The 23,382-nt window shown below is 41.2% G+C and overlaps 2 protein-coding genes and 1 long non-coding RNA gene across 3 annotated transcripts; 2 read left to right on the top strand and 1 right to left on the bottom strand.

The window, feature by feature from the left end:
- Positions 1-7,698: 7,698 nt before the first annotated feature.
- LOC120109200 lies at positions 7,699-12,458 on the top strand. The gene is made up of 4 exons (XM_039122945.1): positions 7,699-7,767; positions 7,868-8,079; positions 9,823-10,087; positions 11,922-12,458. Exons 1-4 carry the CDS (start codon positions 7,750-7,752, stop codon positions 12,213-12,215), a joined length of 789 nt encoding a protein of 262 aa, XP_038978873.1. The 5' UTR covers positions 7,699-7,749; the 3' UTR covers positions 12,216-12,458.
- A 1,556-nt stretch (positions 12,459-14,014) lies between these two features.
- Positions 14,015-17,043, top strand: LOC120109201. Its single transcript, XR_005510195.1, has 2 exons — positions 14,015-14,429; positions 16,808-17,043. It is a non-coding gene; the product is annotated as an uncharacterized LOC120109201 (long non-coding RNA).
- A 768-nt stretch (positions 17,044-17,811) lies between these two features.
- Positions 17,812-22,371, bottom strand: LOC103698417 (protein ABSCISIC ACID-INSENSITIVE 5-like). The gene is made up of 4 exons (XM_039122946.1): positions 21,096-22,371; positions 18,478-18,549; positions 18,337-18,366; positions 17,812-18,204 (listed from the first exon to the last, which is right to left on the bottom strand). Exons 1-4 carry the CDS (start codon positions 21,981-21,983, stop codon positions 18,118-18,120), a joined length of 1,077 nt encoding a protein of 358 aa, XP_038978874.1. The 5' UTR covers positions 21,984-22,371; the 3' UTR covers positions 17,812-18,117.
- Positions 22,372-23,382: the final 1,011 nt, after the last annotated feature.

The following is a 23,382-nucleotide window of genomic DNA, read 5'->3' as shown; positions in this document are numbered from 1 at the left end:
CTAATCTCATGGTTTAGCAAAAAACAAAACTCGGTTGCATTATCCACTGCAGAAGCTGAATATGTGGCAGCCGGGAGTTGTTGTGCTCAAATCTTGTGGATTAAACAACAATTAGAAGATTATGGCATTAAACAAGATAAAATCCCCATTAATTGTGATAATACAAGTGCCATAAATCTAACTAAAAATCCAATTCAACATTCAAGAACTAAACACATTGAGATAAGACATCACTTCATAAGAGATCATGTATTGAATGGTGATGTGTCACTCCATTTGTTTGTACTGATAATCAATTAGCAGATATTTTTACAAAACCCCTAAGTGAAGAGAGGTTTAGCGTGCTTAGGAGGGGATTAGGAGTGATTGATCTATCCTAGTGGGAGTTTCCACTAGATTAATTGATTTTGATGATTAGAATACGGTTAAAATAGAGTGTACATTCAATGATCATCAAATCAGATCCCAATGTAGGTGATTTCCCTCATTGGCACGGTTATAGCATGACTTTTAGGTGCGTGCCAAGGTTAGAGACGACTCGAGTAAGTTTCAGAGCCGGCTCCTAAGGGGGGAGTCGACTCGCGCATTTGCGGGAGTCGACCTCGCCAAAGATGGCAGCTGAAGAGAGTCGACTCCGCGCCAGATCTGGAGTCGACTCGAGGTCGAGTCGACTCGCGACTCCAGGGGACGTCGAACTCGCAGTCGGGAATCCGACCTTTTTAACTCCTAGGTTTGTCGTTTTCGTCAAACGACTTCTCTTTCCAAGCCGCCACTGTCAAAAAAGCCCTTAGAAGCCGACTTCCTAGGATCGCTTTCCCGATCGTCTCCAACCTCTGTTCGGTCGATTTTCGACCGGTTTCTTCAGGGTTTCGTTCCGTTCCTAGGTCCGTCTCCCGGTCCGTTCCCGAGCTCTCCTCCGTCGACCTTTCTCCGTCCTTTAGTGTTTCTTCCCGTTTAGGTCAAGATGCCTCGTAAGACCTGTGGTTAGAAAGAGTCCCGTCCCGAGGCCGGTCCCCGAGCGGCGCTCCAAGGCACGGCACGGTCCCCGCGAGGCAACCACCTCCGGCTCGTTCCCCGCCTAGGGCGGTTCCCGCGAGGCCATTGGCCGGGAAGGTCGTCTCCACCGGGAGGTATGTCGATTTCGACTTCCTCTCCCGGGAAGGGTTCACCATAGGTGATAGGCTTAGAGCCGCAGGGCTTAGAGTTCTTCCTTACATTGGACATCCCCACATATCCCAGGGCTCGTTAGAGAGTTTTACGGTACCGTCCATCGGGGAGATGGGGGTATCGAGGGCACAGTAGTCGGTGTCCCTGTGTTTGTCACGGAGGATCTTATTGGCCACATCCTCCACCTTCCACTAGTAGGGGTGGCTCCCACACACCTGAGGATAGGGTTGAGGCCCTTACGGTCGTCTTAGGGCATCCACCTCAGTCCCCCCCTAGACGAGGTATCTGCTAGCTCACTTCCTGTTGAAGTGAGAATCCTTTTGAGTATTCTGTCCAGGTCTGTCTTCCCTAAGACAGGAAGATTTTGATTTTGTAAATGAGAGGGACCTAGCTATTATGTTCTTACATTCTTCAGGACACCTCGGTCAACTTTCCCAAACTCATATATAGGTATATGTGTGAGCCCCTAGATAGACCTAGGCTCACCCTCCCATACGGCATGATTTTTACTCTTCTCTTTAGGGAGTACGAGATTCCATTCCTTGAGAGGGAACCCTCTCGTGCATTGCGATGGACAGATCGCTTGTGTACGGGGACCATGCACAGGATGGAGTTTCGGAAGAGAGAGGGGGTATGGGTTAGGAAGTCTACCCTCACCGCTCAGACCACCAGACCTTCACCCAGTCCTGAGCCCGATTCAGACTACCCAGACCTTCCAGACCATCCAGACCTTCCATCCACTCCTCCTACTCCTACCACCTCCGCCGGACCTTCCTCCTCGGCACCACCCTCTATGGCGGTCCGGATTGATCCTGAGCAGCTCCGGGAGCTGCGACAGGAGATAGTCAGAGAGGTGAGGGAATGAGCTGCTTCGGGGAGCTCCGAGGTGCGGTGCCTGCTCCAACTCCTGCACCCGTCTCTTCTCAGTTGGTCCCTTCCTTGACAGCCGTGACTGACATGACGGCTCATGTACGGGAAGAGATCTACAATGTCCGGAGTTTGGTCCAGGCCCAGTTCCACAGCATGAGTGAGGTCACGAGCTCCACTCGACAGATGCGAGAGGAGATAGGTCGTGACATGCACACCACCACCGAGGGGGCCGAGCGCTTGGCGAATGTACTCATCGACAAGCTGGACGCACTTCAGACATCGGTGACTGGGCTTCAGGCGTCGGTGACAGAGCTCTCCACTACACATAGCAGAGCCACCACGTCTATCATCACACAGCTTGGCCATGTCACAGATGCAGTCACCCCTCCTCATGGAGCAGAGCCGATTGAGAGGAGGAGCACCATCCTCGAGAGGAGGAGCCACATCCTCGAGAGGAGGAGCCACATCCTCCAGAGGAGGAGATGCATCATCGAGAGGGGGAGATACATCCTCGAGGGGGGGATCTTCATCCTCGAGGAGACCATAGATGTTCTTTTTGCTTTGTTTTGTATTGCTTTGCTTTACGTATTGTATGCTCAAATGTATTCACATTCATATCAATACAATGAGTAGACATCTTATCTTCATTTCTGTGCCATTTGATGATTGGTTGTGCCATTGATTGTGTGTGATTACCTCCTTTTTGGTATGATGACAAAAAGGGGGAGAAATATGTATACAATATGTATAAGGGGAGAAATATGGATGAAATATGTAAAAGAAATCAATGGAAATCAATAAAAAGACACACAAATTTGTTCTAAGTGGATTCGGTACCTCGAGGCTCATTATCTCTCTTTTGGGGCTCCTAATGGAGTAATCTCCAGAATCTATTCAAGGGATATTCGAAGATTAGCTGAATCCTACTCAAGAACAAATTGACAGATTTTTTCCTCTAAAAACAAAAAATTCAGTTCAAAAACTTCATAGCATTAAAAGGAAATTCAGAGAATCAAAACATAGTTGAATGCATATGTTGAGGGGGAGAATCTGAATTTTAATCAAGCTAAATCATTAATGACATATAAGCTAAACAATTGATTGCATAATATGAAGGCTTATATAATTCCAAATGAAAGGGGGAGCTTTAACTCCGAAATTTGCTGTTTCCCTCCTTTCAAACTTGGATAAATTAAATTATCAGACATTTGAATTCATTTATGGATTTTATTTCATTATTTATTGAGCAAGTCATTTACATATACTCAAAGTTTTGTCATCATCAAAAAGGGGGAGATTGTGGAGTGATTGATTAAAACCCTATTTTGATTTTGATGAGCTCAACGCATTTGAGTATATCTTGTGATTACTAATGAATTCAATTGAGTGTTTCAGTAAAAATCCTGTCCAAGTGTCTCTAGATTTGGTTCATAGTATTTTGGATAAGTTAAGAAGTCTGCTGAACCAAAGTCTGAGACTCGAGTCGACTCCCGAGTATCACGAGTCGACTCCAAGCGTATCAAGTTCACTGGCACGAGCTCGAGTCGACTCCAGACTAGTACGAGTCGACTCCGACTGAGAACAGAAAAGAACAGAAAGCCTCATCTCAGAACCTGTCAACGAGTCGACTCCTGAAGTGCGCGAGTCGACTCCAATGTTCAACGAGTCGACTCCAGGGTAGTAAGAGTCGACTCCAAGAGGTACACAAAGAAAAGTCAGAGAGCAATTTTCGAGTCTGAGATTCGAGTCGACTCCCAGACAGCTCGAGTCGACTCCAAGACAAGCTTCACGTCAAAAGGCAGAAGACCAACTTTTGGAAACTGAGAGCCGAGTCGACTCCAAGGAAGTTCGAGTCGACTCCAAGACTGGATGAGCCAAAAGACAGAGAATCGGGAGTTCGGGCTCTGAGATTCGAGTCGACTCCAAGGACAGTCGAGTCGACTCGAGTGGACAAAATTCAAAATTGGATCCACGGACTTCAGTGGATGAGCCGACTCCAAAATTGCCAGGTCAGCTCCAGAAGTTGGCGAGTCGACTCCGGGTCAAGACGAGTCGACTCCCAGTCGTGACGGCAACTTTAATTCAAATTTGGAACAGTTGCCGAGTCGACTCCGGAAAAGCTTGAGTCGACTCCCGCTACAGCCGAGTCGACTCCTGATCGCGCGAGTCGACTCCAACCCACCAACGGTCATATTGTCAGGCTGCGCAGAGTGTGCAGAACGGGCAGAAAAAGCAGTGTAACGGCTAGTTTCCGTGGGGGTTGGCTTAAATAGCCACAGAAGACTGTAGCAAGGCAGAGAACAGTCATTCCACTCCAACTAATCAAGGATTCAAGCTCTGCAACGTGCTCTTCAACGAAAAAGGGAAGATCTGCATTTACAGCTCCACCTACATCTTCCCAGCAATTAAAGCCTTCTCCTCCAGCATTCAAGTCGACTACACATTCGAGAGGAGACCGGAGTTCAAGAAGCCATTCCTCTACTTCAGCTTAAAAGCGTTTGAGGGCTTCTAAACTCCTCTTTTGATTATATTGTTTTACATCTGCTTTTGAGCAGCTTATTTTCCTTTCTTTCTATAACTTGTATTTACTTGGTTCAATCGGGGGATTGAATCAAGGGAACTAAGGTTGGTTGGTGAGCCAAGTTAAAAACCAACGTGTGTAAGGGTTTGATTGTGAGCCCGGGAAAAACAATCGGGGTTGGTTCTAGTCGGTGAGCCTGGAAAAACCGACCGAGTTCGTTGTGAGCTCGTAAAACAACAAGTTTGGTTGTGAGCTTGCAAAACAACCGGCTGTAATCCAAGGGGGTTATAGTGAATTCCCAAGAGAGACTTGGGGAGTGGACGTAGGAGCAAGGGGTAGCTCCGAACCACTATAAAACTCTGTGTTTGCATTGGATTGTCTCTCTTCTTCTTCCCCTCACATCACTCACAGCACTTAGCATTAATTAAATAACTTGCAATAGTTTTTAATTAATCAACCACATCGTTTTAATTATCTAAATTATTTTAAAACCCAATTCACCCCCCCTCTTGGGTTGTCTATCTGGGCAACAGACTTGATAAGGGCCAAAATCGTTCTATAGGATTCATTATCAGTGGGTTTCAGGATTACTCTACAAGGTCGGGGTGATTGGTCCGGCAAGCTGCGCGACACTGGGGCGGTTCAAGGCCTCATTGTGGGTGTTATCTCGGATCCAAAGAAAATATAGATGGGATACCATACTAGGATCCATAGGTCTATTTAGAGAGAAAAACAAGGAGAAGAGAGAGAAAACAAGAGAGAAAGAGATGGATGGGTTCTCTCTCTCTCTTCTTCTTCTTTTCTTTCTTTCTTCTTTTTTTCTTGGTAAAATGGGGAAGAAAGAGGGTGGGTCGGTGGCTATTGTTGTGGTGGTTCGGCGACGTGGTAGCCAGCGGCGATGGCGGGCGGCAGAGAGCGGGCAGCGGCAATGGCGGGAAGCGGAGAGCTGCCGCCGGCCGGCGGCGGCCGACCAGCTAAAATCCGAGGAAAAGGCTTGGAAAATAGGGAAACTAGAGCCTTCCCTTGATTTTTAGCTGTTGGTGGCTCACCAGCGGCAATGGCTCTGCGTGGAGGAAAGTAGGGAGGCTGGGTAACTCAACCAAGGCCTTTGTGTCAAGAAATGGTGGCGCCAATGGCCGGAAAAAAGAACTTCGGCCAAAAATAAGGAAAAACAGGGGTTTCCTTTGCTGGTTGATTTTTGGCTGATTTCTCGGCCGGAGGTGGTGATTCCAAGTCGTGGGAAGAAGAAAAGGGGAAAGAGGGGGGGGGGAGCCAGAGTGTTATCTTGGCTCCAGAGGTGTCGGCAACCCCGATTTCTGGCATGCATAGTGACAGAAAGCCATGGACTCAATGAGAGAAAAGAGGAAGAAAGAAAGAGTGTGAAAGGTGTTGCTCGATGGTGGAGTGTTGTGGGAAGAAAGGGCATCTTATTTATAGAGGAGGCGAGCCTCCAGCAGTTCGTGGAAATCAATTCCCACCGGGAGTCGAATGCTTCTTCCCTTGTTTTTTTTCTTTTTCCTTCCCGAGAGCTTGGGCTGGGCCATGTTCGGGTCGGGCCGGTCAAGTGGACCAGGCCTGAATCAGGCCATCACATACAGTATACTGAGGCATGCCAAAAATGATATATATGGCTCATATTGCTTATGTGGCTCGGCTTGTATTCATGTTTCTAATCCCTTCTATTAAAATTTATGGGAACAAATTATAGCATAGGTTATGAAAATGTTTTAGAAGCAAAAATACAAATCTTAAATTTCTAGGCTAGTTGTGCTTGAATTTCATTTTCACATCTCTAAACCATTTTTCAAGTAGTTCTTTTTTCCTTCGGACCCATGCTCTATTGATGGTAATGATTTCGAGGGAATGCCTCATTAAGAAGAGTTGATGAGTTTGCAAGTGATTTTTTTCAGTTTAATGGAGATTTTTGAATCTCCTCCACCATCAAATCTGGATGGATACTCTTAATGGAGATGGATTGCTTGAGGTGTATTTTTCAGTGAAGTCCTATTACAGAATTCTCAAGCTATGCTGTCAGTTATTTGGAAATCTCAAGCCCCTGAAAGATGAAGATTTCACCTGGTCATCAACTGAAGGAACGCTTTTAACTACTGATAATATTTCAAAGAGAATGTGGCCTTGTCCCTTTTCGTGTTCCTTTTGTCTTGTATGCTTGAGTCTGCCTACCACCTTTTGATGAGATGCTCCGTTGCCAGGTCTTCTGGAATTTTTCCAAATCAAAATTAAACATTTGTGGCTCGCCGGAGTCTCTGATCTCATGCTTGGACTCTTGGAGATCAAAGAGAGTTTGAGAATATATTCAAGCTGAATGGGATCTTTTGACAATGCTTATTTGGTGGTGTATTTGAAAGGAAAGAAACTTGAAGAATTTTAAAGCCACTTATTTGAGGATATTTGCAGCGAAGCAAAAGGGTAATAGTGCTTGTGGTAGAAAAATAGTGAAGGTCATCTGTTGTTTTAAAGCCTTATGTTTTGATACTTGACTTTGTATTCATTTCATTCACCATATGAAATGAATTGACAATCTTGCCCACATTTTTCTCAAAAAAAATCTGATCTTATTAATGAATTAAGTTCTTGTTTTTCTCTATTACTGCCTTGAAGTTAAATTCTCAACTTTCATACTTCACTGCTGTCATATGTTTCTTGCTGCAGATGCTTCTATTCTCTTGTACATGTGATGACAAGTTTTGAGGTGAATGTCAAATAATAATAATTATTTCCATTATTTCCATGTCAGAAATATATATTTTTACTCATACATATACTGCTTAAAAGGCCTACAAGATTCTTTTTCTTTTTTCTTGTCTACTAATTTACTCCAAAAATACAATAAAAAAAGTTCTTCAGACATATCTGCATTTCATCATATCGAAACACAAATCTTTTGCCTCCATTAAAAAGATGTGATGATTGATGTGTTGCAACAATTTCAGGGATTTTTAAAAAGATTTCAGCAGTTCTGTTGGTGGCTGTAATAGCATTGGCGTGCCAGGCAATTAAACCTCCACCATCTGAGATTTGTGGGTCTCCAAATGGTCCTCCGGTTACATCGTCCAGAATTAAGCTTAAGGACGGAAGGCATCTGGCCTATGCAGAAAGCGGGATCCTAAAGGAGAGGGCCAAACATAAGATAATATTTTATTCATGGTTTTGATTCATGCAAATATGATATGTTCCCATTATCTCAGGTATTAATTATTTTACATATATCCGTTCTCTTAGTCCTTTTATTCTGGGCATCTTCCTTCCAGTCTCAGTAGTAAAATTAGCTTACACTGGGTTTTACAGGAAGTGATTCAAGAATTAGGAGTCTATGTGCTATCATTTGATAGAGCTGGCTATGGGGAGAGTGATCCAAATCCAAAGCAGTCAGAGAAAAGCACAGCTCTGGATATTGAAGAACTTGCTGACCAGTTGGCGGTAGGATCCAAGTTCTATGTGATTGGATATTCGATTGGAGGAGAGATTATCTGGGCATGTCTGAAATACATACCTCACAGGTAGTGACAACTTGCTGCTCTTTTGCATCACGGTAACCCATACACGTCCAGAACTTAATCATTCTTTTTATAGAAGTATGAGAGAAACATGTTTAACCTCTTACATAGAGATCACCATGGTCCTCTCTGACTTGACCTCTCCTTCAAAGTTGGTAGTATCAAGATATCTGTATATAATGACATTTGCTCCTGCTCTCTTAAAGTCAAGGTCTAGAAGATTCCCTTCTCATGAAACTTGACCCTTTCTTACTTCACTTGTTTCCTTTAAAAATTGACTTACTGTTTGAGTTTATAATATATGTAGATCATGGCTTTTTCCCCGCTTACATGATTAAACATAGATATCTCTAGGAGCCCTGGACATGGTCAAGCGAACAGACTCACACAAACTGACATATCCTTAACCAGCAACCTCGAATTATATATTATCATTATGTCTCTGATCAGGATATATTTGAACTATATGCAGATTGCAGAGATGGGAACCAAATAAAAAATATCAGCAGGAACTTATGAGATAACCAAGGTTTCTTTTGGGATTGGGTAAATTGTACAAGATTCCAAAGCAGATACTTATGTACAAAACATGATATTTAAAGGAGAAATTGCTTCAGAAAACATCTTGGAATCAGTTGGCTGTTAGCCACTGTAGAATTTAAAGGCATCTTGAGCCAGAGATTATCCTGATCCCAAGTCCTGTGGTATTTCTCATGAAATTAGTGGTTTAATCAACAGATAAGAGGATATAAATTTCAGTTTCTTCATCCAAGAAGATTAATGTATGAACTGGTGGATTGTCTATTCATATAGGCTAAGGGTTTGAAATATTTCAGCGTTGAACATATATTTTTTTCTTATATATTGTTTCTCCTTATCAACATCGAAGAAATGGATAAAAACTTTTGCACAATTTAAGGTAGCCTTGCTCTAATTCTAACATTTTAGTAACCTCTATCATTCTCGTAGTGGAAGCTAAAATCCCTGGGATTTCCATAATTGAAAAAGTTATCCTCTTCTGTGTCCTTTCTGGTCCTCTTGGAGTAAATAGCCTTATGTTGCTGATAACTAGAACTGCAAGAATGTTGTTTCATGGTGGAAGGTGACTGAATGTTTTAACTATAGATTAGAGTATGTTTCTTGGAAAACTCAACCATCAATGGAATACAAATTTTGCATCTCGATAAGGTGAAGATTTATTCATAGATGCTCCCTTAGATTCCATTGGTCCTTCTCTTGCCAAAAAGGGTAATTTTAGAGGATCATTCATTATCATTTCATTTCATTTAACTTTCTTCATTGTTAATGGATTTTCTTAACTACCAGCTCATATTGTTTTAAACTCTAAACCTTAGCAATCAAAAAAGAGTCTTCTTCGATTAATCAACCCAGAGCCATTATTAAGTTTCTTAAGTTGTAATTTGAATGAGAAAGAAAGGAGCTTCTTGTTGATTTGTTTTTAGTATAACTTTGCTTAAAAGTGCTATTCAATCAGAGGACGTGTGCAGCATGAAAGAATTATATTCATTGTCAGATAACAGTTCTCTTTGCAGGTATATGAGTTGTAAAATCAATAACAAATGTCTAAAGTGTCAGAATATTTCTGCATAAGAGTAATCTTTATTCTAAAGAAAAGATACAAATTTCATATAGGAGTCTTTTATGTACTATCTAGGTTAAGTTTCATTTCTATATTTTTCTTTTCTTTTCTTTCTTCATCTCATATTGGATCTGGAATAATGGCAGGCTTATGGGAGCAGCTATAGTCGCTCCATTTTCTAACTACTGGTGGCCTGGTCTTCCTGTCAACACATCAAAAGAGGCTTATGATCAACAACTTTTACAAGACAAGTGGGCAGTCCGAGTTGCTCATTATGCCCCTTGGTTAGTATACTGGTGGAACACCCAAAAATGGTTTCCTGCTTCAAGTGTTGTAGGTCAACGATCTGATGTTGTCTCTACACAAGACAAGGAGCTCTTACCCAAATTAGAATCTAGAGATCGCTATCTGGTATATAATCTTTTCCCATGGATTTGCATATTAATTTTTTTACCAGGTACAAATTAGTACATAATAGTAAAACAATAAATTAGCATGTAATGAATATGGTTAATGAAGGGATTAAGGTATATACTAATATGATGCTATTACTAGTTTCTATTCTAGTGCTGTAGTGCTGTAGCTCCTAGCTGATATTCCTCATTTCTGGAGAAAACATTTCATAAAATTTCTAACTAGAAATTAGTTTAGATGTATGAAATTTAACCCAAAATTAATGTATCCATTTTTTGTCTGTGGGCTGGAGATAATGTCTGGAAGCACAACAAGAAAGTGAGACTCATAATGACTTGACAAAAAGAGTATCACCAATCTTGTTTTTGTAATAGGAACATATTATTTGCATCTTATAGAAACAAAGAGGTTGCCAATTTAGGATGCGTATTTAGGGAACATGAATCCTCTGTTGCACAGGCCATGTTACCACACCTATTACAAACACGTCATTCACCTGTGCATTGGCCTACTGCAATCAGTGCTTCAGTGGGACCATGGTGATGCAGTGAATAGGCCCTGGTTGATGCACTGTGCCCCCCTGCATGTGTGTTACAGGCATGTACATCCTATGCACTAGAGAGGATCTGTGCTCATGTTTGGGATGCATAATCAAAATATTAAATATGACCAAATGAGAAAATTTACTTATATGGAAGGTATGATATTTATCTGCAAAAAGCCCAAAGTTTGCTTACGCACAAAAAAGAGATGTAAAATATAAAGACAAGACACATGTAGGGAGGTTGATTTATAACTTAAATTCTGGCAGTTCTTGAAGGAAAAGTTTCTTGTTTGCATTGCTTCTTTGCATATTGGACAGAATCATGGCTTGTTAACCTTACCAGCCAAATGATTTGGGCATCCTCTTCTTAAAATTTTATTTCTTAAGGTCCCTAGCAGTTAATTATTTCACGAGAGTACTATTATGCCATCTCAGTGGATTCATTGGGAACTTAAAGACTGGGGATGCCTAATTGCCCTCATTTCAGATTGATCATGTAAGTGCGGCACACTTGTGTACGCATGTATATGTGTTTCTGAGAAGGGGAGGGTATCCATTCACCTCACTTTGCTAGCTGCTAGATCTAAATCTAGATGGTTCAGATTTCTGCTGCCACTTTATACTCATCAGTGCTGAGAGAAATTTTAGATGTATGAGCTGTCATGATTCAAATCCAATGCTTAAAAAATGAGAAGGCTGGATATCCTCTACTCTCTAGGGCCTATCCATCTATTTTATTCATGTATATGTGTGTATTTGCACATGTCATCCCACTATCTCATCTCTATTTTATTGGTGTGTTTTGCACACACACGTGTGCTTGAATGTATGGGAATATCGACTCCTTGCCTCATAATGAGGTTCCATTCAAATATTGCAACAAAAAAGATGGACAGAAAGATATTAGCTCTTTGGTTGAATAATAAGTCATGTTGGTTGCAGTTTTATCCTCTGCTTCACAGTCTGAAATCGTATTTGTTTGAAAAGAACTTCTGGACAGGGCCAACAAATGTCTAACCAAGTGATTACATATCATGCGTTGCATTTTGAACACTATAAAGCGATCCATGAAGATAGGTTCTATTTGTACCATAATTAGTACCTAGTCACATGGTTTCTTTTATTTCCCCTCGTGAACTATAGTTGCTCTTGTTTGAAATGCTTGTTTTATGAATTACCTACTTATGAAAGTTTACTTCTTGCATTATGGTAATTGACAATGCAACAAACGTTAAGCAGCAGCCGAAATTTCTGATGATTGATTTGTTAATTGCTTGGCGGTATCAGGCACAAGTAAGACAACAAGGAGAATTTGAGTCAGTCCATCGTGACATTATAATTGGTTTTGGGAACTGGGAATTTGATCCTTTAGACCTCGAGAACCCATTTCCAAATGAGGGTTCGGTCCACTTGTGGCAGGGTGCCAAGGATATGATCGTGCCAGTTACACTGGCACGTTGCATCAGCCAAAAGCTTCCTTGGGTTCGCTACCATGAGCTTCCAGATTCTGGCCACATGTTCGCATTTGCTGTTGGTATGGGCGATTCTATTGTGAAAACACTTCTGCTCGGAGATCAGTAGCTGCAAGCCTGCTGTGACTGGCTGGCCTGGCCTGGCCTATTGTTCTTGTAAGTCTCTGTACTTGACGTCTCGGTTGTGGTTTTTGTATTTTGATTCCCCTTTGATACTAATCAAGCATGTTGTTCCAATGAGCTATACTAGCATTTGCATGAATTGTTCTCTTGATGAGATTTGTAAGCTAAAATGGAAATATGCAATTTTGGGGTGATAACATATTGAGATGAAGCTGGGTTAATGTGACAAGCTCTCCATGTGCAATCTGATCTTGCTGACACATCAACAATTTTGACAACACTGTTTCTTAAAAACGATGTCTTATTCTGAAAGTAGGTTGACCAAAGTGGTCTAAAATGATCAAGACTGTTCACTGTAAATAGCTTGCCATGCTATTGAGTACATAGACTTGCAAAACTTCTGAAACTATACTTAGGCCCTGTTTGGAGGAGCTGTTGGCAGTAGAGCTTTTGGAAGTAGAGCTTTCTGAAGTAGAGCTTTTATCAAAAACTGTTTGTTGTTTGGTAACTATATTTCTAAGGTGCTATGACATTTTAACATGTGTTTGGTAAACAAACTGAGAAAGTACTTTTGTATGATAAAATTATCATAAAGGATATTTCATAGTATTATACAATAAAGCATAATAAAATGTAACATATATTAATACATAAATATATGATATAGTATAATATTACTGTAATGTAATATAATATTATCATAATATAATAATATAATATTATATACTATAGCATAATAATTTAATATAATATTAAATTATTTAATATAATATATCAATGTATTATGATATAATATAATATAATATTATATTTATAGTATAATATAATAATAAAGGTACAAAATATTATAATTATTAGCATACATTAATTTTTCATAATATAGCATAATATTAAATTATTTAATATAACATATCAATGTATTATGATATAATGTAATATAATATTATATTTATAGTATAATACAATAATAAAGGTACAAAATATTATAATTATTGGTATAAATTAATTTATCATAGTATAACATAATATTAAATTATTTAACATAACATATCAATGTATTATGATATAATGTAATATAATATTATTTTTGTAATATAATACTATAATAAAGGTATAAAATATTATAATTATTAGCATAAATTAATTTTTCATAGTATAACATAATATTAAATTATTTAACATAACATATTAATGTATTATGAAAAAAAAGGGATGGATTTCGGAAGGAATGGAAAAAGAAATTAAAAGTTTTTTCTCCTAAAACGTGATTCAAAAGATACATATAAAAGTAAGAAACAAGAATATCTTTTTTTGCACATAAGGAAGTCTTATCCACGGCTAGGGTTCTTTGTTGGGCTCTAGCAAATTTTTTACATATCAATACATGGGAGCTGCTAATTTTAACTTTAAGATAAATGGGTTCCGGAAGAGGCTGTTGGTTTCAGAGGACTCTATCCACCTAGCTCCTCCACTCGGGCACTCTTTAACAAATGTTGATAACTAAGCCAACAACCTGAACCAGAGTCATTTGAATAGTTGAGTTCCCTTTGTTCGGTGATGGCTGGGTTCTTCGATGAAGTGGAAGAGGGATCGGGGGGAGGAGGGGATCTAAATAGAGTTCGGCTGCGACCGGAATCCGAACCTGGGTCAGATTTCGTCCGACCAACTCGAGAAGGAAGAAGACTCCCAATGGAGTCTTTTTTCTCGGCACGTGCTTTTTTTTTTTTTGTTGGGCTAACTCCTTCGGACTAATTACTCTGGGACAATCATATGGATTGGGCTCATCTCTACTGGGTATCACACAACCTTCAGTGATTCTCTCAATTCTGCTCGAAATATTCAATAAAAATTTGGCTGTAATATTAATGGAAAAAATGGATGTTGGTATGTTGTTAAATATCTAGTTTTACAAATATTCTCAACACTTGTAGGTTGGCAGTGGTGGCGCTTGTTGCACCGGCTGTCAACCACTGGTGGCCTTCTTTTCCTACCAACCTGGTAAAAAAGGCCTATAAGAAGTTGTTGGTGCAGGACCAAAGGACATTCTGGATTGCACACCATGTCCCTTTCCCTTCTGTATGGGTGGATGTCCCAGAAGTGGTTCCCTGCTTCAGCTGCTGTTGAGGGGCATCCTGATCTATTTTCCCCACAGGATAAGGAGATCATGCGGGAGAGGTTTTCATGTAATGAATCAATTGGAGTATGTTCCTTCCTCACAGATAGTTAACCTGTTTCTCTAGGTTTCTCATCTTCCCTTTTTTTTTTTTTCCCTAAATCAGTTTAATCTACATGAGTATACATGAAAAAAAAAGGAGAGAAACAGAAACAGATTAATTGATGAGATTTATTGTAGTATTCTGGTACTCCACATTCCTTTAAACCAGATGTTATGTTGTGGTCCTTATAAAAGCCACTACTTTAGTCCCCTCTACTAATGATACATAGCATACAGAGAGATCTCCGAGACCGTAAAGGCCATTATAACCAAGGTTTTAAATCCTGTGAGATAGGGTGTCTTGATTTTGCCATGGTCGAACACATGGAAATTGAACATAATAGAGACCATTATAATAAAAGAAGAAAACACATAATGAGGATTAAACACATAATGGAGCACATGGATTGGAAAACACAGAGCAAACAACCAACAGTCCACAATAGAGTTTATTACAGAGAAAGAATGATAAAGAAATAACTGTCTTGCGTATCCTTATCATAGCAAATGATCAGCATACATAGAATAGTAGATGGATAAAATTATCAGATAGATGACAAAGCTCTAATATGTAGGACTTGCAAGGTGTGCCTATGCAATTTAAACAAATTCAAAGACATAATTAGGAACTAGATAAAACACACTCAATGATTTCATATATACCAAATAAACAATGCAAATCGGTGTTGTACGAGGAAATTTATGACCACAAGTACCGAATCACAAGGATAACAAATGAAAAAAAAAATGTTACAAGAGAAGCCATATGAGAAAAAGGCTATCTTAGGCGAAGGGAAATTTTTGAAAGATCAAATTTCTAGTACTCTGCTTGCATGGTTGCACAATATATATATGAGCTAACAGTGTGGATTCCATATGACCATTGGCTTTTAAGATGCAGAGTTATAATATGAGAAGTATGTTGCAGAGGTTAACAAAGTGGCAATTATATATTAATTAATAAGCCAAACATACACCTGCAAATAGAATTACCTCATGTGCATCATCCTGGCAAACAAAAAGAGGATGAGGAGGAACCATACCCACAAAGATTATGCATGGGGAATTGTGTGGCATGGCAAAACCTATGATTCGCAGGACTGCAACTTCTACAAAACAAAGAGGCAAGCTTTTCATGCGACTGTCAGTTTAGAAGTCATTAGTGGGAACGAATTCAAGAAATGAGTAGGATGAAGAATACTCAAATAACAGAAAATGAATCAGAACCCTAAACATATAGATCTCTGGACACATAATGTAACAAGCTAGCAACATGTTCTGGTCTCAAATAGAAAGTAAATACTGCATGAAAAGCAATAAGTGCCTGTTAGGTCCTTTCTGGTCTCTTCAGTTGGAAACATATCATCTTATAGAAAATTCAAGGTACAAAAAGCCTTTTTGATGTCAGATAGGCACTTGACTCCTTGGGATCACACTCAGCTTACCCATCAGAATTCCTAGTTGACATCATATCTAGGCTATGTTCAAGTATAATACGTGATTTTCTTTTTAGCAAGTGCGACAGGACATTAAATAATGGACTTTATTTCCTAGTAGATAAGCAACTGGCGTGGTTCTTTTGATTGATGAGTGGAAATAATGGAAGGACTCCCTTGTCTAGAGCCGCCCTGGCCGATAGCACAAATTTTATAGGCTAAGTTACTTGGACATTTGCTTCTTGCTCCCACAAAACAAGTCTAATAATATAAGCATTGTACACTTGGATATTTATCAAAGTCTCTTGGTTATAGATTTTAGAATTGATAACGTCAGTTTTTGGTCAGTAATGCAGGTATTTAATATAAATATACAAAAATGATATTTTATAAAATCCTCAAACTACTTGAAAAGATTAAGTGAGAAAGATTTATATTTGAAGAGCATATGATAACATATCTTTTAATGCTTCCTTCCATACAATACTTTAATTACATAAAATATTACAAATATGTATATGTATACATATATGTGTTCTAATCTAATTCTCAAGTCATTGTCCATGCATTACCAGTTATAAGGTTGATATCAGTCTAATTTCCTATGCTCTGTCCATTCTGTGTAGCCTTTGTGGCTTGGTTTATGCTCTTTAGTTAAACCTGTCTTAATGGGAGTAGGCTTACAAAATGATCATGATGCTGTATGATGGAAATTACACATGATGATAAGATGCAAAGAGAAAAGCAGAGAAATTTAATCAGATTAGCAATTAATAAAAATCTTATAGTGTGAAGAAGATCTATAGAATTAGAAATTTTGTTGGCTGTTAATGAATAGAGATAAGAAGAATTTACTTTTAGATGCAAGTAGGATGAGTGAAAGATTATGCTAAATTTGCCAATATTAAGGAAAATATTTTGATGCAGGCTGAAACCTGCAAGCCTTGGCTAAACCTAAAGGATTCAACGAAGGAAAAAGATGATCCTGGGATGCCACTCGACGCTACTAATCGCAAATACCACTCGATGTGACTAAGCTACACACTTGATTGGGAGGAGGATGCTACTCAACTCACAAAAGCAAGAAAGGCTTGTTGGAAAGGAATTCTGAAAATAACAACTCTCTGTTTTTCATTTCATTCATGTACCAGTTTTATATGCTATCTTGGAACATCCCTCTAAGCATAGGTAAGACAAAATAGTGCTAAAACACATTGATGGGAGTCTAGTTACATGTTCCAATATTTAGAAATACCAGAAGACACTTAAGGAAATGAAACTATGAGCTGGAAAAATATCAAATTAAATGCACTTTGTTGGGCGCTGCTGGTCGAGACGAGCAGTAGTAAAAATGCCATAACTTTCTCTAGGGATCTTCAAATGGCACGAGATTAGGTGCGTTGGAGACTAGAGGCGTAGAGCTTTCTAATGGAATATGGCATGCTGGCTGATTAACTATATATTGTTCCCAAAATTAATTCAAAACCAACTCTATCATGCTGCCAGGATCAAAGGATGACTCACTAAACACGAGTCAATTTATGAAAGCAATGAGTCGACCCCCGTTACACATGAGTCGACTTATGACACAGAGTCGCCCCAGCAGAACTGTCTAATGTACCAAGTCCAAACAATTTACTTTACTCGCTCATCGTTGCAGTCATGCAGGATTTAAGGTTGATAACTATGTTTTTAGATAAGATACACGAATTGATTAGTCTTGCTTTTGATGATATCAGAAATTTTCTACCAAGTTATCAACTCTGACAACAACAAAATAATTCATAAGTATACCAGGAGTAAGTACATTGAATCCTGAATTTGCTATCCTTTCTAGCTGTATTAAAGTCAGCAATCTACGCATGACTTCAGTCCTACTTTCACCACAGGCACCAATGCCAATGCCAAGCACAAAAAATATTACTCACAAATGCACAAAGAAAACAACATGTTGGCACTACTTTATTCATTGTTTTCCCCGCAGATCTTTGTACAAGAAAGCACCCAAACCAAATTCATCATGTATAAGAGCAGCTACTGCTCACGGTTCTAACAAAAGCACGCATTGACACCAGAAAAAAAAAAAAAAGAGGCAATCATGCCAAGGAGCCACTCAGCGCATAGGGTGGGTTCGCTCCCAGTGCCTGCTTTTCAGAACAGAGCTAAAACAGAATGACGGACTGCTCCTATATGACTCATGGAAGCTGAGAGTTAGTTGCTACTTGCTAGCGATCCCATTACCATGGGCTACTGTTGCAGCGCCTCAGCGTGAGGACAGTCTTCTGGGCATTCACCCTTGCACGTTCGGCCATAGACTCCATCAGCTACAAAGCAAAGGCAACAAACAAATTTAGAGGGTTCCAGTCTTGAAATTTTGACACGTTAGTTTGAGAATGGACAAGCTCAAAAGAAACCAACATGATTCATGTAGAGAGTTGTGAGAAAAATCTACATACCAATTGCTGCTTCAATGCCAGCACTTTCCTCTGTCAATCCAGAACAGAAACAGTAGCATTTTATTAGCAAAGGAAGCTAAAGGAGAGTAACTCTGACTCCTTTTTGATAGTATGTAATAGAGAATTTGCAATGGGCATTACCTCCTCTCCTTTCAGTCGGGCATTCTCTTCTTTGAGCTGCTTCAGTTGTGCCTCCAGCTCCACTGTGTATGCCTGTATAATTTTCCATGGAGCCCGTGTCAGAATGACTAAAATGTCGAAAACCAGACCGAAAAATAGGTATCACCATGTTTTCTTGAGCCGGTGTTCATGCTTTGATATGAGTCCTATATACATGCAAGAAGTTGCGTCTGATGTCAACTTAAAACATCATATAATGATATCTAAGGCTCTAGCCACACTTCTAATCAAAGGTAGGTTTTGGTATGACCTCGTCTTGCAAAGACTCCTCACAGAGACAGGCCCAATCCGTTATGCGCAGAAACTGTCCTTAACGTGGCCCATCAAAGTAAACCAACTTATGGGCAGTCACTAAGTATACTAAGTAATGAGTGTAAACTTATGTTTACGTGGGAACTTTCAGTAAACTAAGTTAAGTGTAGTCACTATCAAAATCAATTTCAAGAACAAGCGGACGTACCACTAAAAAGCCTAAGAAACCAACCGAGATTACGTCTCTTCTCGGAATACAATCCGAGATAAAACCATCCCAACTTTAGCACACTTGCTCCCTCCCTCCCTCCCTCCCTCCCTCTCTCTCTCTCTCTCTCTCTCTCTCTCTCACTCTCTCTCTCACGCATACAAAGGCCCTATTTGGGGGAGCTTTTGGAGGGCCAAAAAGCACTTTCTGGCCCTCCAAAAGTACTTTTAGCTAAAAAATGGTGTTTGGTAAATTTTCCAAAAAGCTGTTTCAGCTTTTGTGGGAAGCTGAAAATAGCTTTTGGAGGGAAGCTCCAATTTGGAGCTTTCCGAAAACACTGTTTTGAGCTTTTTCGCAAAGCTGTATTTTTGACCAAAATACCCACATTTAAAAAAAAAAATTCCTCCCAAAAACCTCTCTCTCATCGTCTCTTCCTCTCCCACCCAACCCCACTCCCTCTCCCCCGCCGCCCTACCCTCTTCCACTACCCCGCCGTCGCACCCCCTCCCTCTCCCCCGCCCCCATGGTGGGGAGGTGCCGAAGAAGAGGAAGACGAGTGGTCTTCCCCTTCCCGCGGCCGCCGCCGGCGATAATGCCCTTGTCACGGAAAGGCCCGGCGCCCTCCTTCCCACGATGGGGAGGGGCCGAAGAACAGGAAGAAGAAGGGGGCGCCCTCCCCCTTCCTGCGGCCGCCGGCGGTCACAACCCGCCCCCCTCCCGCGTCCGCCATGGCCCGGCGCTGTCAGCCTCGCGGGAGGAGAGCATTTCCCAGGTGGCCAGCCGCGGCCGCCGAGACTGCCGCGGGCACTGCCGGCCACGGCCCGGCCCCGTCCCACGGCCGCCGGCGGCCCCGGCCTGGCCCCCTCCCGCGGCCGCAGCAGCCTGGCCCTCTTCCAGCATCGCCGGCTGCGCGGGAGGAGAAGAAAGGAGAACGGGGGAGAGGAAGGAAGGAGAAGAAGAGAAGAAAAAAAGAAAAGAAAAGGAAAAAAAAAAAAAAGAAAGGGAAAGGGAAAAAGAGAAGAAAAGATAATTTTAAAAATAAAAAATGAATGAATAAATAAATAAATATTTATATAAATGAATGAATGAATGAATAAATAAGATAATAAATAAATATATTTCAATATTATTAATTATTTACACTAATAATTATAATATTTTATACCTTTATTATTGTATTATACTATAAATATTATATTATATTACATTACATTATAATATATTATTATGTTATTTTAAATAATTTAATATTATGTTATATTATGAGAAATTAATTTATACTAATAATTATAATATTTTATACCTTTATTATTGTATTATACTATAAATATAATATATATTACATTATATCATAATACATTAATATGTTATGTTAAATAATTTAATATTATGTTATATTACCAAATATTAATTTACTCTAATAATTATATTACTATTATGCTATATTATAATAATATTATTTTATATTACAAAAATATTATATTATATTGTATATTTATGTATTAATATATGTTATGTTTTATTACGTTTTGTTGTATAATACTATGCAATGTCCTTTATGGTAATTTTGTCATACAAAAGTACTTTCTCAGTTTGTTTACCAAACACAAAACAAAGTACTACAGCACTTTTCGAATGTAGTTACCAAACAGCAAACAGCTTTTTATAACAGCTCTACTTCAGACAGCTCTACTTCCAACAGCTCTACTGCCAACAGCTCCCCAAACAGGGCCAAATATCTCACGCGGTGAGTTTCCGACAAACAAAAAGACAAGGGGAGTGCAATAAGAAAAGAGTTAGCGTCCATATCACCCCCTAAGAGGAAAGATTAAAGTTGGCTTTTGAAATACAAACTCGCAGAGTACCGACTCTCTCTCTCTCTCTCGGAAGCGGATCTCAGTATTTATTATGCCCGTTTTCTAAGTTCCCACGCCACTCGCCCCTCATCAGATCTCCATCCTCCACTTCTGGATGGAAACTAACACTGCACAATTGGGCGAAGCAAATCACACACATTTGATGTAAAATTCATAAATCTTTTCTTCAGCACTCTTTAATACTAATTTTCATGCGGGAATGGTGATAGAGGACGAAGGAGACGTATGGAATCAGTATGTACCTGCTTTCGGGCGCGCGACCTGGCCGCCGACTCGCGGTTCTTGATCATCCTCCGCTGCCGCCGCTCCACCACCTTTTCCAGCGCCCTCTTCCTCCCTCTGTTACCCCCTCCGCCTCCCTCCGCCCTCCCCGACTTGTCCACCTGTCCTCCCACCACCCACTCCTCCGACCCCGGGCTCGCCGGCGACCCCCCCGCCCCCGTCGTGCCCCCGTACCCATTCCTTACCCTTCCCCCGAACCCGTTCTTCACCGCGTATCCTCGCCCACCATCGGCGACGACCTCGTACATTCCATTGCCCGCGACCTGGTGGTCCCCGTACCCCTGCACCCCTACCACCTGCCCGTTCACCGGCTCCCCCTCCAGCCCCACCACCTGGTACCCCGCCGGCACCCCGTACAGCGGCACAGGAGGCGGAGGAGGTGGATCGTATCCCTCCCTCACGACCCCGGCCTTGATAAGGAAGTCCTCGAGCGTCATCTCCCCGAGGGTGGGCTGGCGAGGGGCGGCGCAGTTGCTCTCGTGCTGCTGCGGCCGGTCGATGTTCCGGCACCGGTGGATCTCCGCCCACACCTCGTCCACCGTCTTCCTGCACAGCGGCAACGGGATGGTGATCGACCCCTGCCGCTGCGGCGGCGGCGGCACCCCTCCGCCGTTGGGCTGCGCCTCCGATCCGGCGGCGTTGGCGATCTGGCCCTCCTCGACGTTCCAGATGTTGGCGAGGAACTCGTCCATGTTCATGGATCCGAAGGTCTGGCCGGGCTCGCACACCTTGTTCTGGATCTCGTCCAGCGTCAGCGAGTAGATGGACGACTGCCTCATCAGAGGGACCACCAGGTCCAGCTCCCTCTCCTCCTTCTCTTCTCCCTTTTGCCAGTCCTGCGACGTCATCTTCCTTCTCCCCAACGCCGACGCCCTTGATTCTTCTCCTCTTCTTCCACTGCAGTCTGCAGAGCCGTAGAGTAGAGAGAGAGAGAACAAGAAAAGCAGTAAAAAGTTGAGTTTGTTTCGGTGGAAAAAACAAAAAAAAGGTGAAGAAAAGGAGGAAGAAACGTCTGTGACTCGCTGCTGCAGAACCACCGACGATTCCAAAGGCAAACCCGAGGAGTTTAGGGCGCGACTCCGTCTGTTTCTATTCAACCCTTTCGTGCCTTTTTGACAAATTTACGAGATATTGCAGTAATTGGCCAGGCTTGCTATTTAACGATTCCTTCCCGAGAATTGAAAACAAAAGACTTGGAATTGTGGTGTTGGCAAAGGGAGTACTTTTGGTGTTTGATGACCCCACCGCAACTAAAACTACAAGATAACATGCAAGATCGTATTAGATGTACGGGTTTATTCCACCACGAAACATAGTGGACCAGCTTAGGTCTTAATTAATTTGACCTACTGGACCAAAGTTGAAGCCCTTGGATTGACGATGCCCGTGACGAGCACTCGTCTGAGAATGCGCGACTTAATGGATACCTAACCCGGTGTTAGGTGCGCCTGCATTTATGGAGGACGAGGTGGGCCTCTTGAATACTAATGAATAGTGCTGTTACCATACTGGTTGTGCCATGTTGAAACCGTTAATGGGCGACCATTGAAACCTGACCCGATCTCGGTGCCAAGCTAGTTGGATGGTTGTAAGAGATCGGCGGGTGATCCATTCGGATCAGTGAGATCGGTCTAAGCCTACTGTTGGTCTCTGAGCTGAGGTAGAAGAGATTAATGATGGCAAACTCTTTGAGTTCAACAGTTGACTGAGGTTGGAAATGGATATCAAACTTTTTGAGTTCAACCATCCATTTAGTTAACCTTTTTGATGTGTCTGGCTTATGTAAGACTTGTCTTATTGTTTGATTGGCTAGTACCATGATGAAGCGTGCCTAGAAGTAGGGCCATACCCTTTGAGCCGAGATGATTAGGGTATGGATCACCTTTTGAGCTTCAGATACCTCATCTCGGCATATTGGAGGACTCTGCTCGTATAATAGGTCGGCTTTTGAACTCCTCTTTCCTCGTGAACCAGAATCGAGCTCAAAGTTGAGGGAGGCACTATGAGGTAGAGGAACAACATCTCTCCTAGGCTCGGTGTGGTGAGAAGATGTGGCAAACCAAGGTACTCCTTGAGTTGGTTGAATGCAATCTAGCATTCCTCAATCCACTGAAAATTATTTATCTGCCTTAGAACCTTGAAGAACTGTAGTCTCCTCTTTGTTGATCTCACCACAAACCTACTCAGCTTTGCAACTAGACCTGCCAGGTGCCATATCTTCCTTTTCATCCCAGCACAAACATCTCG

The sequence above is a fragment of the Phoenix dactylifera genome, unplaced genomic scaffold, assembly GCF_009389715.1.
Source record: "Phoenix dactylifera cultivar Barhee BC4 unplaced genomic scaffold, palm_55x_up_171113_PBpolish2nd_filt_p 001901F, whole genome shotgun sequence".
Taxonomy (NCBI): Eukaryota; Viridiplantae; Streptophyta; class Magnoliopsida; order Arecales; family Arecaceae; genus Phoenix; species Phoenix dactylifera.
The sequence above is the reverse complement of the archived record's forward strand: the minus strand, read 5'-3'. Positions and strand labels throughout refer to the sequence as shown.